The sequence below is a fragment of the Neltuma alba genome, unplaced genomic scaffold (assembly GCF_004799145.2).
Source record: "Neltuma alba isolate B1F8T4 unplaced genomic scaffold, ASM479914v2 tig00010143_pilon, whole genome shotgun sequence".
Taxonomy (NCBI): Eukaryota; Viridiplantae; Streptophyta; class Magnoliopsida; order Fabales; family Fabaceae; genus Neltuma; species Neltuma alba.
This window is the reverse complement of record NW_021635090.1, coordinates 22,849-39,475: the sequence shown is the minus strand read 5'-3', so window position 1 is coordinate 39,475 and position 16,627 is coordinate 22,849. Positions and strand designations below refer to the sequence as shown.

The 16,627-nt window shown below is 37.3% G+C and overlaps 1 protein-coding gene across 1 annotated transcript; it reads left to right on the top strand.

Annotated features, from left to right (window-relative positions):
- The first annotated feature begins 1,597 nt into the window (after positions 1–1,597).
- LOC114754448 (30-kDa cleavage and polyadenylation specificity factor 30) lies at positions 1,598–15,546 on the top strand. The gene is made up of 7 exons (XM_028943207.1): positions 1,598–2,063; positions 2,246–2,635; positions 4,784–4,946; positions 5,235–5,345; positions 10,848–10,916; positions 13,360–13,446; positions 14,181–15,546. The coding sequence occupies exons 1-7, from the start codon at positions 1,690–1,692 to the stop codon at positions 15,039–15,041; spliced, it is 2,055 nt and encodes a 684-aa protein (XP_028799040.1). The 5' UTR covers positions 1,598–1,689; the 3' UTR covers positions 15,042–15,546.
- The last annotated feature ends 1,081 nt before the right edge of the window (positions 15,547–16,627 follow it).

Sequence of the window (16,627 nt, the reverse complement as noted above, 5' to 3'; positions counted from 1 at the left end):
AGCTCAGTAAGGCGAATGACAAGTTTAGCAAGGTAAATAACAACTTCTAATAAGCAATTCATAGAAATTTGAGTTTCTGTGTTAAAATGACAAAATTTTTAGATTTCTTTAACGGAGGACAAGTTTTGATAAACAATTCATGACAAATTCAGTAAGGCGAATGACAATTTCTGATAAGCAATTCATAGGAACTTAAGATTCTGTGTTAAAATGACAAAGGGGACAATTCCTAAAGAAATCTGAACTTGTCATTCGCCTTACTGAACTTATCATGAATTGCTTATCAGAACTTGTCATCTGCTAAAGAAATTTGAAAATTTTGTCATTTTAACACAGAAACTTCAATTCCTATGAATTGCTTATCAGAAGTTGTCTTTCGCCTTACTAAACTTGTCATTTGTCAAGAAATTATGAAAATTCTGTCATTTTAACATAGAAACTCAAATTTCTATGAATTGCTTATCAGAAGTTGCCATTCGCCTTACTAAACGTGTTATTCGCCTTACTGAACTTGTCATGAATTGCTTACCGAAACTTGTCATCTACTAAACAAATCTGAAAATTCTATCATTTTAACACATAAATTTAAATTCCCATGAATTACTTGTCAGAAGTTGTTATTCGCCTTATTAAACTTGTCATTCGCCAAGCAACTATGCACATTGTCATTTTAATACAGAATCTTAAATTCCTATAAATTGCTTATCAGAAATTGTCATTCGCCTTACTGAATTTGTCATAAATTGCTTATCAGAACTTGTCATCTACTAAATAAATCTGAAAATTCTGTCATTTTAACACAGAAACTCAAATTTCTATGAATTGCTTATTAGAAGTTGTTATTCACCTTGCTAAACTTGTCATTTTCCTTACTGAAGTTATCATGAAGTGGGTATTAGAACTTGTCAACTTGTTATTTTCAACAAATTACCAAACTTGTTATTTTCAATTATGAAAACAAGCTAAAAATCAAAATAGAAATGAAGAATAAAAATCTAGATTTGTTGGGTATTGTCTCAGCACCAAGCAATCATCGCATACATGGTAAGCAAACATCGCAAGCATTGCAAATAACTGTCACTCTCCCTCAAACTCCCCGACTCTCCTCTCCTACCATAACAACAGAGAGAATGATAGAAGAGGTTTCATTGTCGACGAAAGAACAGCTAAGCAAGATAAGAAGAAAGTGACGGGGGATGACAATGAAGAAAGGACTGCTGAAGGACATTGTGAGTTCCATATATTTTGGGAAGGAGTGAGGAGGAGGAAGGAAATTTGAAGAGAAAATGATCCAAAGGAAAGAGAGAACAAAGAGAGAGAGGAAAAGAATAAGGAAAGAGAAGGAAATATGGAGAGGAAGAAAGAGAAAAAAAGAAGGGCAATTAGACAATTAACTCACATTTTATATTTGCAATTTGGGACCGGGTCCTCTGCAGCTATTTTTAAATTTAAGATCCCTAATTACTATTTTATAGATTAGGAGGTCTTTATTTGCAATTTTCTCCAAAAAAAAAAAAAAAAAGTCACAGCCCACTTGCCGCGAAACTGAACAGCCTCTTGCTGCATTCAACCCTTGCAGCGTCTGCGCTTAAATTTCTTGGGCCAACTGTCCTTGTTCTTCCCTTAAATCTTATACTTGTGATTCAAAATTCAGAGAGCCAAAACAAGACCAGTTTATCTATCCCTCAAATGGAGGATGCTGAAGGAGTCCTCAGCTTCGATTTCGAAGGCGGCCTAGACAGTGCTCCCGCCAATCCAGCTGCGCCATCCGGGCCTTTGGCCCCGTCTGATTCTCCCGCCGTTGCTACCGCCGCAGCTAATGGTGCGCCTCCTGGGGCTGCCGATCCTATTGCGAGCAATATTCCCGGTCGCCGGAGTTTCCGGCAGACGGTTTGCCGGCACTGGCTTCGTGGACTCTGCATGAAGGGCGATGCCTGCGGCTTCTTACACCAATATGACAAAGCGCGGATGCCCGTTTGCCGGTTTTTCAGATTATACGGTGAGTGTCGGGAGCAGGACTGCGTGTATAAGCACACAAACGAAGATATCAAGGAGTGTAACATGTATGTATGACCACCCAATTTCTGTTGACCTAATGCTCTGCGTAAACTCGATTTGATTTTTGTCCCTGGAGTTGATCGTAGGGTTATGGTTTTTGTACTGAATGTGCCTTATTGGATGTTCTTTGCTTAAGACAGGACCATGAACTTGTATGTCACTGTTTTTACTGTTATTGCGTCCGCAGGTACAAGTTGGGATTTTGTCCAAATGGTTCTGATTGCCGGTATAGGCATGCAAAATTGCCTGGACCTCCCCCTCCTGTGGAAGAAGTGCTTCAAAAAATTCAGCATTTATATTCTTACAATTATGCCAATTCCAACAAATTTTTCCAACAAAGAGGGTCTGGCTATTCTCAGCACGCTGAGAAATCTCACTTTCCACAAGGTCCTAATTCTGCAAACCAAGCTGTCCCTGGAAAGCCGCTAGCAGCAGAATCAGGCAATGTCCAGCAGCAGCAGCAGCCAATACAACAGTCTCAGCAGCAGGGTAGCCAGAATCAAATACAAAATACTACTAATGGCCAACCCAATCAGACGAACAGAACAGCGACACCTTTACCTCAAGGAATATCTAGGTGTGTTCAGAGACCTGTGGTTTTCAAATGGGCTGTATAAATTGGTTATCATTTTGCTTATGTTAATAATTTATGTTAAGTTCTCGTTAATTTTATTTGCTTTACAGAATAATGTCACTTATCAATTGCCGACAGTTTGCTCAAGACTACTGTTGCCCGCATGCATTTCATGCTGTGCAGTATTGATTTATTTAATTTCTTGTATACAATTGGCTTGGGTTACCCAGACACTGTAGTTTTAATTTAATGGGAAATGCAGATGTTACACCCTTTGACTTTCCTATGAGAATTTCCTGCCTCAGTTAATTGCCCAGTCTCGGGACAATAAGTTATTATTGGTTTGTAAATTTTAGCAGGGATTTTGTATCTTCTTTTTGGATTTTACTTTTGGCATATCTGTACTGGTAGATGGTAAGGTCTTATTTAAACGTCCCCAGTTTTTTCTTTAATTGGGCTCTGAAGTTGTGTTAAAAAAAGATTTTATTGCACTTACGTAATCTATACATTGGGCATAATATCTTATGTGGTTGCTTCTGTTAGTCATAGAAGCAACTAGATAATATATGCGCGTCCACATGCATAATTACATATACTTACATATACATATGAATGGGTGTGGGTGTACGAGTTAGGCTATTGAATGTTAAAATTTGAATCAAAGGTCTATTATTCAAAGATGCAATTTATTCAAGGATGCAAGAGAGTCCATTATAAATGAGTTGTGACCTTTATTGCTGCCGGTTGGTCTGTCCTACAGAATGTACCACAAAAAAAGATACGGTCTTAGTCAGCAATTATTGTGCAAAGGAACATATGTTTCACAACATTATCTATGAAAACTCCCACAACATCTACAGTTGAGAAAGGGCGTTATAATCAATTGGAATGTGCAGCTTTCCCCAAGCAGTCTACAACCACTAAAATTACTTATTAAAAAGATTTGAAAAGTTCTTCAATGTAATCTATTGCCTAATCCATACATATTATGCTCGGAATAGGTAGTGACTTTGACAGTTCAGGTTAATTCCTCATATCTTTCTCCATACCCTTCCAATAGAAAATTGCTGCCAGCCTTTTGGATGTAGAAGTTACCCCTGAGCGCCTACCTGTTGGGCTATTGGGAAAGTCTCCTATCAATATACTTTGTGACTAAGTGCTGGCTTCTACCACTAACCTCCCCTTCTTTTTCAAGGTCTGATTTAGCCAATAGTGCTTGAGATATTGATCTGGATTCTGCTTCAGCTGATTCATTAGGCTTCTTATATTCTCATTATGAACTTGATATAGTTTAATTTTGGCGTGCAAGCTTGAGAAAATTCTAGTAATAGTCAAGCATTGGCTGCTGCTTGCTGGCTTCCTTTACCTCTCCTTGCCTTGAGATAAGATGCTTGCCAAACAAGATACATAGTTTTCCATTGTAGCCCCGTGACGGGCTTACTATTGTCAAGGTATTACTTGCAGTCCCCAGTACAAATAAATTATCCTTAAACATAGTAAAAAGAAGTTGTACTGTTGAAGTGGGAAGGAAGTATATATTTATATACACACACACTATACCAAACAAATTTGAATGGAAAACAATGTGGCAAACACACTAATTCTGTCACCTCTATTTTTCTTATCATTCTGAAAAGGCTAGGCTACATTTTTTGAAAGAACATGTAATCTGTTATAATCTAGAAATCCAATTCTCTAAAAGAGATGATAGTTGACGAGAAGTTACATACGCTTGACCGAAACCAACAATAAAGAAAAAATAACTAGGAAAACAAATGAATAGGGTAAAAGAATGAGTTGGGACTGGATTGAATCCCAATTTCCAACGTTGCAATTAAGTTCTCTTGAAATTAATATATTTTATTCACTTAAAATTTTAATTCCTATCATATTGTCCTCTGTTAATATCAATGTCAAATTATGCTATTGCATCATGATCCTTTGTGACTAGAATTTCAACTAGCATTATCTGCAATATCTACAATGACTCTGATGATTATGTACAGGACCCAAAATTGAAAGTAAGGTCATGTTTTCAAGAAGGGTTATGTGCAGCTTGTAAATAGTAAACTAAGAAAGTATATCTTTAGTTGAAGACTGTTTTTTCACTTAAAATGAATTTCACTAAAGTACTTCCAACCAAAATCTTAGGTATTTTATTGTTAAAAGTTGCAATCGTGAAAATTTGGAGCTATCTGTTCAACAAGGAGTATGGGCAACTCAAAGGAGCAATGAGGCTAAATTGAATGAAGCCTTTGACTTGGTGGAGAATGTGATATTGATTTTCTCTGTCAACAGAACTCGACATTTTCAGGTGAGTTCAAAAAGTTGCGGCATCCCACTTGACTTTGTCCTGTTGTATCCATCTTTAGCAGTTTTATGATTTAGCATATCCTGCGATTATTACTTTGAGTGGTAACTAACTTGTGGTTTCTTCCGAAGACATATGTTGGGAATCATTACTTCTCATTTTAACATTATTAATTGGCTATATAGCATCTATTCTTTTAGGAAGCTGAACCAGAAACCTAACCTAACTTTTTCTGTTTTCAAATGGTAGTGGCTTATAAAGTTAACCAGAAGTAATCTGGATTTTTTACAGGGTTGTGCAAAAATGACATCCAGAATTGGGGGCTCGGCTACTGGGGGTAATTGGAAATATGCACATGGAACTGCACATTATGGACGTAACTTCTCAGTTAAATGGCTAAAGGTTTGAAATCTCTCTTTTACAAACTTAAATGAATGACTTTTCTGATTGGTAGCTTTATGCCAAAAGGTGGAGGTGAGCACCGCTAATTATACCTAATGGGGTTCTCACGGAGCAAATGGGAAACTAAAACTAGAAATTATTGTGTTGGAGAAGCTTTCAAATAATGCCATTTTTGGGCCAAACTACTCTGCAGCTTGGACTACTCAAGACAGTCAATTTGTTTTTCAATTAGGAACAGTTGCTTATATAACTTTCAGAACCTCTTAATGAATGTTTTTGGATATAATAGTTTGTGCAGTAGTGCCATGATGGTCAAGTGAAATTTGAGGATTTGTAAAGCTGAAGCTTAACCTCTATTTTTTGCGGCGCTATTGTTATTTTTGCATCTATGCAATCCTTCGTTATTGGGCTCTTTAGTTTTCTTCTTCTTCTTCTTCTTCTTTCTTTTTTTTTGGGGGGGGGGGGGTGATGTACAGTTACAAAGGAGGAAATCGGCAGTGCCATTTCTTTCTTGGAAATGTTTCTTTGATGAATATGCTGATGAACTGAAGGGCTTTATTGTTTTCATATGTATGTGCGCGTAGATATATATATATATATATATATATCTATTCCTACTACGTAGCAGGAATGTTTATTTCTTTTCAAAATCTGTTTGCTTCTAAAATGGAGGAGGGAAACTGGGAGGTAGCCCGTGAAAAAACAATTGAACTTGTAGAAAATAAAATTCAGATATTTAAGCCTCCTAAAAGCTTGGCTTGACTTGATTGTTTCCAGCAATTTAAACTTACGTAGTCCTTTTGCTTTAATCAACTTACCTTCAAGGCATAATATTCTTTTTAACATTTCTTATAAAATATTGACCTGAAGAGAAAAGTCTCTTGAGAACGTGTGACTAGGATAAGCTCCTTGGTTGTAGATAGAGGGGATGTTTTTTCCATAGAGTAGCCCTTCCATCTATTTGAGTCCTACGTGCTGCTGAAAATGTGTCAAATCAAAGCTGCCAAGGAAGGTTAGACTGTAGTGCCTGGTGAAAATAGAGCAAAAACATCAATCTTGAGCTTCTTTGTTGCTAGTGATAGGGATCCCATAAAAACAATCCAGTTTGAGTATTGTCAAGTCACAGACGACATCAAATACATAAAACTGTTTAATGATCTGCTATAAGCTCAGGGGGAATGACTATCTACAATGGTTTCAGTTTGAGTTAATGTTCATTGGAAGGAAGAAGATTGAGAAATATCTCATTGGAGAGTCTTCAATACCAAAGGAAGATGAGTTTTGGTATGAAACAGGATGGGGGAGAATATGGTGATGTCCCGTCGATTGCATTCTATGGCTCAAAGTACATGAGTGTTATTTGTTTCCAACTATTACAATGGAGATATGGGACTCAGCTGAAAAGATGTGTTCATAAGTGGAAAATACAACGTTGTTCAAGTTAAGAAGACACTGGGAATTGAGACCAGGTGATGTGACTGTCACTCAATTCTATAGTGGGCGCAATGACCTATGAACTTTTTTTTCCCCCCCAGATTTAATGACACTTATGAAGAAGTGGAGTGTTATGGGCATGAATCCTCTTCCATCTCTGCAAAATGCGCTTAACATTGTCAAGTGGGAGGAGAGTAAAAAGGTGTCTATTCAGACTCTGATGCAAACACTAAACAACTCATGAAGTCTCAACACTTGTGGCAAGGGAGCATAGTCCTCACACCATAAGGAGAAGAAACATTGTAAATGTGGCCATTACATTAAGAATGGTCATTTTTGAGAAATCTCGTTGGATGCTTCATGATAAGCCACCAAACACCTAGCAGGGGTCAAAATCAGAATGTAAATTCTATATAGTGACAAGTGATGAGGAGGGAGAACTTGAGCATGGTAGGCATAGTAGAAAGGAGCTAGAAGCACTGATGATGTGATCAGAGAAACATGGGTATCATCCTCCAAGGAAAGAGAGGACCTTCTCTACATGTGGAAACTTGGGTCCATTAGGTAATTCATTCACTGGACTTTCACACTTAGGTGCTGATTGGTAACACTTGAATAATTGATTAGGGTGCCAATGATCATATGCCTGGTAACAAGAACTTGTTTTAAGTTTCTTCAGCCTTGTAATGAAGGCCTTAATGTAAAAATTGTGAATATAACATTTGCAATGGTGGATGATTCTGGCACAACAGTAATATCTGATGCTTTGGAACTAAGAGATGTTTTGTATGTTCCGAGAATTAAGTGTGGCCTGGTATCTTTTTGCAAGATGTCAAAGGGTCAAGGCTGTATTGTTAACTTTACTGTTGTTGGTTGTGAGTTACCGGACTTGGCTTTGGGGAGGAGGATTGATAATGCTAGTGAATGGGATTGACGCTTCTACCCAAAAGGTTTTAGGCCAAAGGAAAGGAAGAATTGTTTTTCCTCCCTGTTTCTACAAATAAAGAGGTTACGTCATGGCACTATAGTTTGGGCAACCCTAGTTTCAGTTACATGCACCCTAAAATTATCCATAAAAAACTCTTCTTTTCAATGTGATGTGTGCCAAATAGCCAAACATGCCCGATATCTTAAGGATTATGGAATTCATCACCAAAACTCTTGTCTAAATACACCACAACAAAACAGTGTAATTGAGTGGAAAATAGGTGCCTGTAAGTTCAAAAGTTTATTCTGTCACCAATAATGTTTCAACCAACTAGGAAGACGGAGGTCTGGTTGCAGCTGTCCTGATAAGTATGATGCCTTAGAAACCCCAAGAGACTCCTTTGCAAAACTCTTTGAAGCCTTTCCTCTCTCTTTCTCTCATATCTACTATACCTCAAAGGGTTTTTTGGGTGCATTATGCTTGTTCATAATAATGAAGGTGGTAAATTGGACACATGATCAATAAAATTGATTCCTTAGGTACTCACCGTCTAAGAAGGATCATACGTGCTATTGTTCTAACGCATGTGAGGTGTATGTAACCCATATAACCCATTCAGGGAAGAATAAGACAGATGAATGTGTGATTTTTAGTCATGGTATATTTGAATTGTGATCGCGTGGCACAACCTGTTCAGCCCTATATCAGGCCTCAAACTACTTTCAACCCACTGATCTGATTGAAAATGATACTATGAACAGCCCCAATACGTGTGATAGATATCATTCTACCCTAAACAACCCTGATGCTGTTCATGACAGCAACGCTTAGCCTCTATCAAGACTTGAAAATGATAGTGTAACTAAGACTATGGTGGACAAACCTAAGATCAAAGTGTTGCAGGTGTACTCTAGAAGGAATAAAGAGGCCAAGCAATAGTCTGCAGAGGTGGAAGTCCAACCATTCTTGAAGAAGACCAAGATATTCGGATCCAATGTTTGAAGATCTAGGGTGGTCCATTGCCTTAAGGAAAGTGGTAAGAGCTTGTACAAAACATCCTATCAGTATGTTTCTTATGAAAAACTTCGTCCCCATGCCTGCAGACTAATGTTGATGCATCCAATGAGAAGCAGTTTGAAACTTCTTAGGAGGCAATTTAATATGTAAATTGGATGGAGGCCATTAATGAAGAGCTCACCCTTTGGAGAAGAACCATCCTAGGAAAATCATTTATTTGCTAATGGAAAATTTATAGCTAGGTGTAAGTGGGTACATAAAATTAGATAAAATCCAGATGGCAATGTGAGCAACTTCAAGGCAAGATTAGTTGTAAAAGAATTCACCAAGACTCATGCCATAGATTATTTGGAAACGATTGCCCTTGTGGCTAAATTGAACACTGTTGGATATAAATTGGAAACATGTTGAAGATGTTTTCTAGCTGTGGAAATTGCTAGATCGATCAAGGGAATCAGTGAATCACAATGTAAGTACACATTATGCTTGTTGAAGGAAACACGGATGCTGGATGCAATAACACCTATGGAAACTCCTTGTAAGCTTGATATAAAACCAATTGGAAACATGGTGGAGATAGGAAGATATTAGGGACTTGTAGGGCAATTGATATGCTTTCTAAAGAGCATGATATGAGCTAGTCTACAAGGAAATGGCAAGAAGAGCATATGGAAGTGGTTTATAGAATTCTATGGTACTTGAATATGACGCTTGGAAAAATTGTGTTTTGTAAAAGGACATGATAGAAATGTAGAAGTATATATATATATATATAGACTAGGTTGGATCAATCACTAATAGGAGATCTACTGCCAAGTATTATACCTTTGTCCCGAGTAGTCTAGTCATATGGAGCATCAAGAAGTAGCTTGTGGTGCCTAGGAGTACTGCAAAGGTTGAATATAGAGCATTGGCTCTAGGAATTTGTGAGGGAATGTAGATACAAAGGCTAATATGGACACCGTTGGAATGATAGGATATCCAATACATCATGATATCACTAAGCATATGAAAGTTGATAGTCACTTAATGAAAGAGAGGATCGATTCAGGCATTGTTAATTTAGATTATGTATCCTTAAGCTCTAAGCTGCAAGTTTTATGACCAAGGCACTCTTAAAGAGAGAAATTCAAATTGCTAAATAGTTGGGAGTGATCAACATGTGCCCTAACTTGAGAGGGAATGTTGGCAAAGTATTGAGTGCAAACTAGGTCCAATAATACTACATTGTTTGAACCCCCATTTCAATCCCATGGCGCTTTATTTTACCAAGGGATATCTATTGGTTTAATCATGGATTTTCCAATTGATTTATGGTTTGAGATGCAAATTTGCCCTAGATTTTATCACTCATGATCACTGGGGATGCAGAGGTTTTTTAGGGTTCAATATCGCCTCAGAAGTTTAAAATTGTAGCAATGTTTTCTCGTATCGTTAGTTTAAAAATATTGATGTTTTTAATGGTAGGAGGTAACATTATTACGATTAAAACTTTTGAGGTGGCATTAAACCCAATACATCCTCTAAATACCTAGCACTTCTAAGTAAAAATATCGGGGGCAAATTTGCACCTTAAACTTTGATCTATGTCCTGATTTTGTCTAATTCCTTCAGCCCTTACTTTTTGGCATTGTCTTATGTGGCTCATATATGTCTCTTTTGGAAACTAGAGGGTTTTTTAATGAGACAATTCACTTCGAAAAAAGAGTTAACATTTTAGAAATGTCCTCGTGGGATTAATGTACTTTCCCATTTATAGGCATAATTGTGTTAACTTTGTTTAGATATTTAGTTGGTTATTTTGAAGGAATTTAATGTGTTCTTTTTCTTGGAATTTCTATTCATTGAAATGAGAATCTTAGGTAACTAATGGAGTGTGAACAATTTTCTAACTAAATGATATTTAAATTTATATTAAATGTTTTCTTACAATTTTTTTTTTCAAAACTTATAATTAATGATTCCTTTTTGTATTTGCCTAAGTGTTAGGTAGAGGGCAACTTAGGTTGAAGAACTTTTAAAATGCTGTCGAAGTTTGCTCAGGAAGTAGTGTTGAAACTGCCTAATCATGTATTGAAATCTCAGCTCAAATGATCTGTCTAATTGCACTTTCTTGTCTGCAGTTATGTGAATTGTCATTTCACAAGACTCGCCATTTAAGGAATCCATACAATGAGAACTTACCAGTAAAGGTATTATTTTTTCCAGTTTTATGATCTAATATTATCTTTTCAAGATTTGTCTGCTCCATTTTTTCTTGATTTCTCATGTTACCCCCTCTAGATTGCTCTTCAGATTTACATGAGAGTAATCTTTATAAAATTGTTATTTCCTTCTTGGGTTTCCTATTGAAAAGCCCGGAGTTGACTATTGTTAGGGGCCTTAGCTATCCTTTACTTCTATTGTGAGAAGTCCCAAAGTCACTTTTGACTATTGAGAGCAGTGAACTGTTTGGCATCTCAACAATTCAGAGTTGATGTGACTGGAGGACGGGACAGAGTCATCCTTTGGGCATATTCAATTAGTCGTTTCAATGATAAGACAACGTTGATTTCTGGTTATGCATTGTGAAGGCTTTTTTGGATTGAAGACATTAGGCTCATGCATTAAGTTTTTCAGCTTATGTCCTTGTTGCTTTCGAATTATTGGGAAAGTGATTAATTCATTGATAACCACACCAAGAACAAGCTGTTTCAAATGTGCCTGACTTAGTTTTGCTGAATGGAAGATATAGCAATTTATAGTTTTCATGTTTGTAGAAATGTAGAAATAGAGTAAGATTTCGAGAATAAAGCGTTCAGTGAAATGATCTGTATTTGAACAACATATATAGGTAGGGTTAGTTACTACGCTCGATATATAATGCTGCAACGTGTCTGCATGACTCTGGTACTTAATTCACATTCCTTAATAACAACACACTGAATATACTAATGAACTTGTAGCTGTTGGGCCTAGTTAGAGGGCTATGGTGTTATGTAACCATAATATATATTAAAAAGAGGGTTAGTTGGATAAGTAGTGGTGAGGGAAAGTTAGTTAAGGGACCTATGATTATAAATAGGATCCTAATTGTTGATGTATTCAGTCTTGCATGTTATTGAGAAACCCCTAGAGTATTCGGATCATTCTCTCTTGTCTCTCTGATTCCTTCTTCTCTGAAACTCTCTCTAATTCCTTTGAATCCTCTCTTTCTCTGTGTTTTCCCTATCCCCTTCCTATTCTCTTCTTTTCTTGTCAATCGTACAACATACGGCAAGAGAATAAAGACAAAAGGAGAGTATAATTAGCTGGCCAAAGGAAGAAAAAGAGAGTTGAGTGCCGTGAGTGTCACTTGGGCCATGAGTGTATAGAGCTGGATGAGAGAGATTGTGTTTGTGGGATTGGAGAGGTTTATCAAAGGACTTTGGAGGTTTGCTAGGACGCAGTCAGATTGTGTTTTTGTGAGGGAGAGTGCCTGGTCTCTTGAGCACCTAGTTGGGGTGGGAGCAAGGATCATTACTTCATCATCTTCTATTATGTTTCAGTGTGTTTTGTTTATGAGTATGTGTGTATTCCTTTCATCTCCAGTAGCTTATTTCCATTATGTGAGAGCTTGTTTCTGCTGTAGTTCTCTTCCTTCTCCCTAAAGAGGAGTGTATTTTGAATATCAGCAGTAAATGTTTGCTTAGATATCTTCTCTATATTTACTTTCTGTCAATTTCATATTTGGTTGTTTGGACTCTATCATATGCACTATACAGGATGAATATTATTATAATGATTGATGAGGCCAACCCTAAGACTGCTGTGGTGTATAATAGAAGGAAGCCCAAACAGAACCTACCGACTACTGTGGGCCCAAGGCCATCACACACCCAGCCCAATGGCCCTGAGTTAGTTTTCTAAGGTTGCGTGTGAGAAGGGAGAGACAGGCAAGGATGTGGGAAGCTTTGGGAGAGCTCTGACCTCTCTAACGTCAGGAGGGACCTATCTTGTTATTTCTATTTTCAGCTAGACAGCCATTGTCATTTTCTTCATATTTCACTGTTTCATTGCTGTTGTTATCCCTATTGGGCAGTTGTCTCCTTTTCTTCGAATATTCTAATAGAAATACAGAAGAGTATTATCCAAGTCCCATCAATGATCAAATATATCAATGTAAAATCTATACACATTCGCTCTATTCATATGCTATAAGGTATAAACATCAAAGGACCATAGATTTTGTGCAAAGCTCCAAATCCATAATTTGGTAAGAGCTTAAATAATGTAAACTATGTACGCTTTATCTTTACATACCTCAACTGCCAGAATGATTATCCTCTCTCTCTTTCTTTTTTCTCTTTTTGAGGAGAAGAATGGCGGTATTCATTAATTGATCAGTTTATATTGAAGTTTCTCAACTCTTATTCATATGTAAAGATGGTATAGGACAGAACCATATATAGTGTTGGGGAATACCCCTATAAAAGCCAACTTATATTTATAACCATAATAGATATTTTGCATGTATTTAATGATGATTTATCTTTTTTTATTCATTATTTTTATCTGCTAAGTTACGGTTTGCTGCTTGATTAATATGATGCTTCATGTAGTTAGGTTACAATCATATTGGAGCATTAACGCTTCTGTTAATTAATGTAATTGCAGATAAGCAGAGATTGCCAAGAACTGGAGCCTTCTATTGGTGAGCAGTTGGCATCCTTGCTTTATCTTGAGCCAGATAGTGAACTTATGGTATGCTTTCTTTTTGGTCTTCATCTTGGTCGTCTTTTTTTTTTTTTTGTGTGTGTGTGGTTTGGGTCGGGGGAGATCAGTTGGCTAGAAGGGGAAAGGACAGATGTTGTGCAATGAAAAAGGGGAGGGGTTTAACTGTGCTATCATTGTCGTGGTTTGATAAATTGATTGATACCAGATTGATGGATTTCCTTCGAATTCTCATTAGGCAGCCAGTTTAACCAATCATGAAACCACCCACAAAATCATAGATTGAGTGGATTCAAACAGAAGTACAATATGGGCAAGCCAGTAAAATGATAAAAAGACGAAAAAAGAAGCAAAGTTTTGCACTGCCACTCGAGGCAAGATTCTCCAGAGTGTGGACTAAACTTTTACTGTCTCACTCCATCAACCTGCCTCTCCATATAAACCCTCTAATCTTTCTCTCTTTCCATCTAACACCTTTCCATTGCATGCTATGGAACACCTACCATGGAATCTCTTACTGGTCCCCCCTTTTTCTGATGAATACTTTTTATTCTTTCTTCAATAAACCTTAATTGGCCATGGTCCAATTGGCGTAAATTCATGAGGAAGTCACTGCAGTACTAACATTATGTATAGAATCTAAGACCTGACTTCTAGATAATATACTACAAAACGAGATAATTCAACTTTCAAACAAGTATCCCATATTACACTTCCATTTTCTTTGGAAGGGGTTAATCCTGGCTCTCCATTCTCGGGTGCAGGCTGTCTCACTTGCGGCAGAGTCTAAGAGAGAGGAAGAGAAAGCAAAGGGAGTGAATCCAGAAAATGGAGGAGAAAATCCAGATATTGTTCCATTTGAGGACAATGAAGAGGAAGAAGAGGAGGAAAGCGATGAAGAGGAGGAGAGCTTTGGTCCAGGTGTTGGGCCAGCTGCTCAAGGTCGAGGTAGGGGCAGAGGTATGATGTGGCCTCCTCACATGCCTATGGGCCGTGGGGCCCGGCCTATTCCAGGAATGCAGGGTTTTCCTCCAGTAATGATGGGAGATGGATTATCCTATGGACCAGTTACTCCCGATGGATTTGGTATGCCAGATCTATTTGGTATGGGCCCTCGTGGTTTTGGTCCCTATGGTCCTAGGTTCTCTAATGATTTTGCAGGGCCCCCAGCAGCAATGATGTTTCGCGGGCGACCCTCACAACCTGGGATGTTTCCAGGTGGTGGGTTTGGGATGATGATGAATCCTTCACGTGCTCCCTTTATGGGTGGAATGGGGGCTGCAGGTGGAAATCCACCACGGGCAGGTAGACCAGGCGGTATGCCTCCAATGTTCATGCCACCCCCGCAACATCAGAACACCAACCGTCTTACTAGGAGAGATCAAAGAACTAATGATCGGAATGATAGATATGGTTCAGGGCCAGAGCAGGGAAAGGGTCCAGACATGATGGGTCAGGCAGGTGGACCCGATGATGACATGCAATATCAGCAAGGATTCAACGCATCCCAGGAGGATCAGTATGCTGTCGGAAACAACCTGAGAAATGAAGAGAGTGAAAGTGAGGATGAGGCACCTCGGAGATCCAGACACGGTGAAGGGAAAAAAAGAAAAGGCGAAGTCTAGAAGATGCTGACTCAGACTAATAACAAGTTTTTGCTATTCCCTGAACACCAGAACTGCTGATCCACTCACTCGGGGACGACTTTTCTTGCCTTAGGCTGTCCTCCTTTTTTGTTTCTTGATCTTTTTTAACGGAATAAGACCACAAGATCTTGTGAGTTGTCTTTTGCATGAAGGACTCTTGGGTTGCGGCAGAAAATATTATTTGAAGTTGTGTTCACTAGTCATTAATTGTTTGTTTCTTAATGTGAATATGTTTCATATAGGACGTTAACTATTCATGTAACAGTATTAGAGTATCAGAATGATGATTCCATGGTCGAACCTGATGAATCCATTACACCATGTGATCTGTAAGGTACTCTTATATTATAGAGCTCTATTAAAAAAGGTCAGGCAGTTTACATGTTACACCCATGTAGTTTGCGTTTGTGCTTAATGCGTGTAAGTGCCAAGTGGTGGGTGGATTGACTATTGCATAAGGATATTTGCTGCACGAATTTGTTAATTGGCTTGCTAGATTGGCGCCGTGACCTTGATGTTAATTTTTGATCTCTCACTGACCTTAAAATAAGATGCTAATTTGATGTTTTATTTGAAGTTGATTTTACTTCAATTAACACGTTAATTTGCACTTTGAAAATATTTAACGCTGAAGCTATTATTATCATCATCATTATTATTATTATTAATGTAATTAACAAATAAAAAAAAACCCATTGGAACTGTCAGGTTAGAATAATTAAGTTTTTGTTATCAACAAAAGTGGACAAGAAATGAAATTAAGAAAAATGACACGGGTATATTGTATTTCTTCACTTGTTTTATTATAAACAGTGTTACAAATAGGTTATACTTGCACTTAAATGATAGATAGTGAACAATAAATTATATAAATGTGAGTAGAGGTAAGCTACAAGATTAAATGCTAATGGAGTAATAGAGGAGTAATGCCCAATAGAAATAGTGGGAGTACATGAAGTAGAAAAGAAGAGTAGATGGATATCCACACTTTTAATATTCATAACACTCCCCCTTATGCAAGAATATGCATAAGGAGTAATGAAGTAGAAAAGAAGAGTAGATAGATGTCCATTATGTAAGAATATGCCTCATTACAAAAATTCAACGAGGAAAAAACCAGTGCAACAAAAATCCAATAGAAGAAAAAAAGTACATATTCATTGATATATTATCCAGTATTGCCTGATTAAAAACCTTGTCAAGAAAACCCAATGGAAAAAACCATAAACAAGGAGTAAAAAGTACAACTTGTATTAACTCCCTTTTTTGGTGATATCAATTGATATCCTTGAGTTTTCAACATTTAATCTCATGAACAAGCTTTTCAAATATTATAGCTGGAAGTGACTTGGTAAACCAATCGGCTAGATTTTGATTTGAAATGGATCTGCTAGATATTAATTTCACCATCTTTTGAATATTATGAAACAAATACTCTGTTTGGGATTATCGACATGTGGATCAAATAGGAATCTATGATCCACATAGTCAACAAGATTAGTCTTGGATATATTTAGATAAAATAGTCTCATGTTTATAGTACCTTTATGCTAACAAAGAATGTA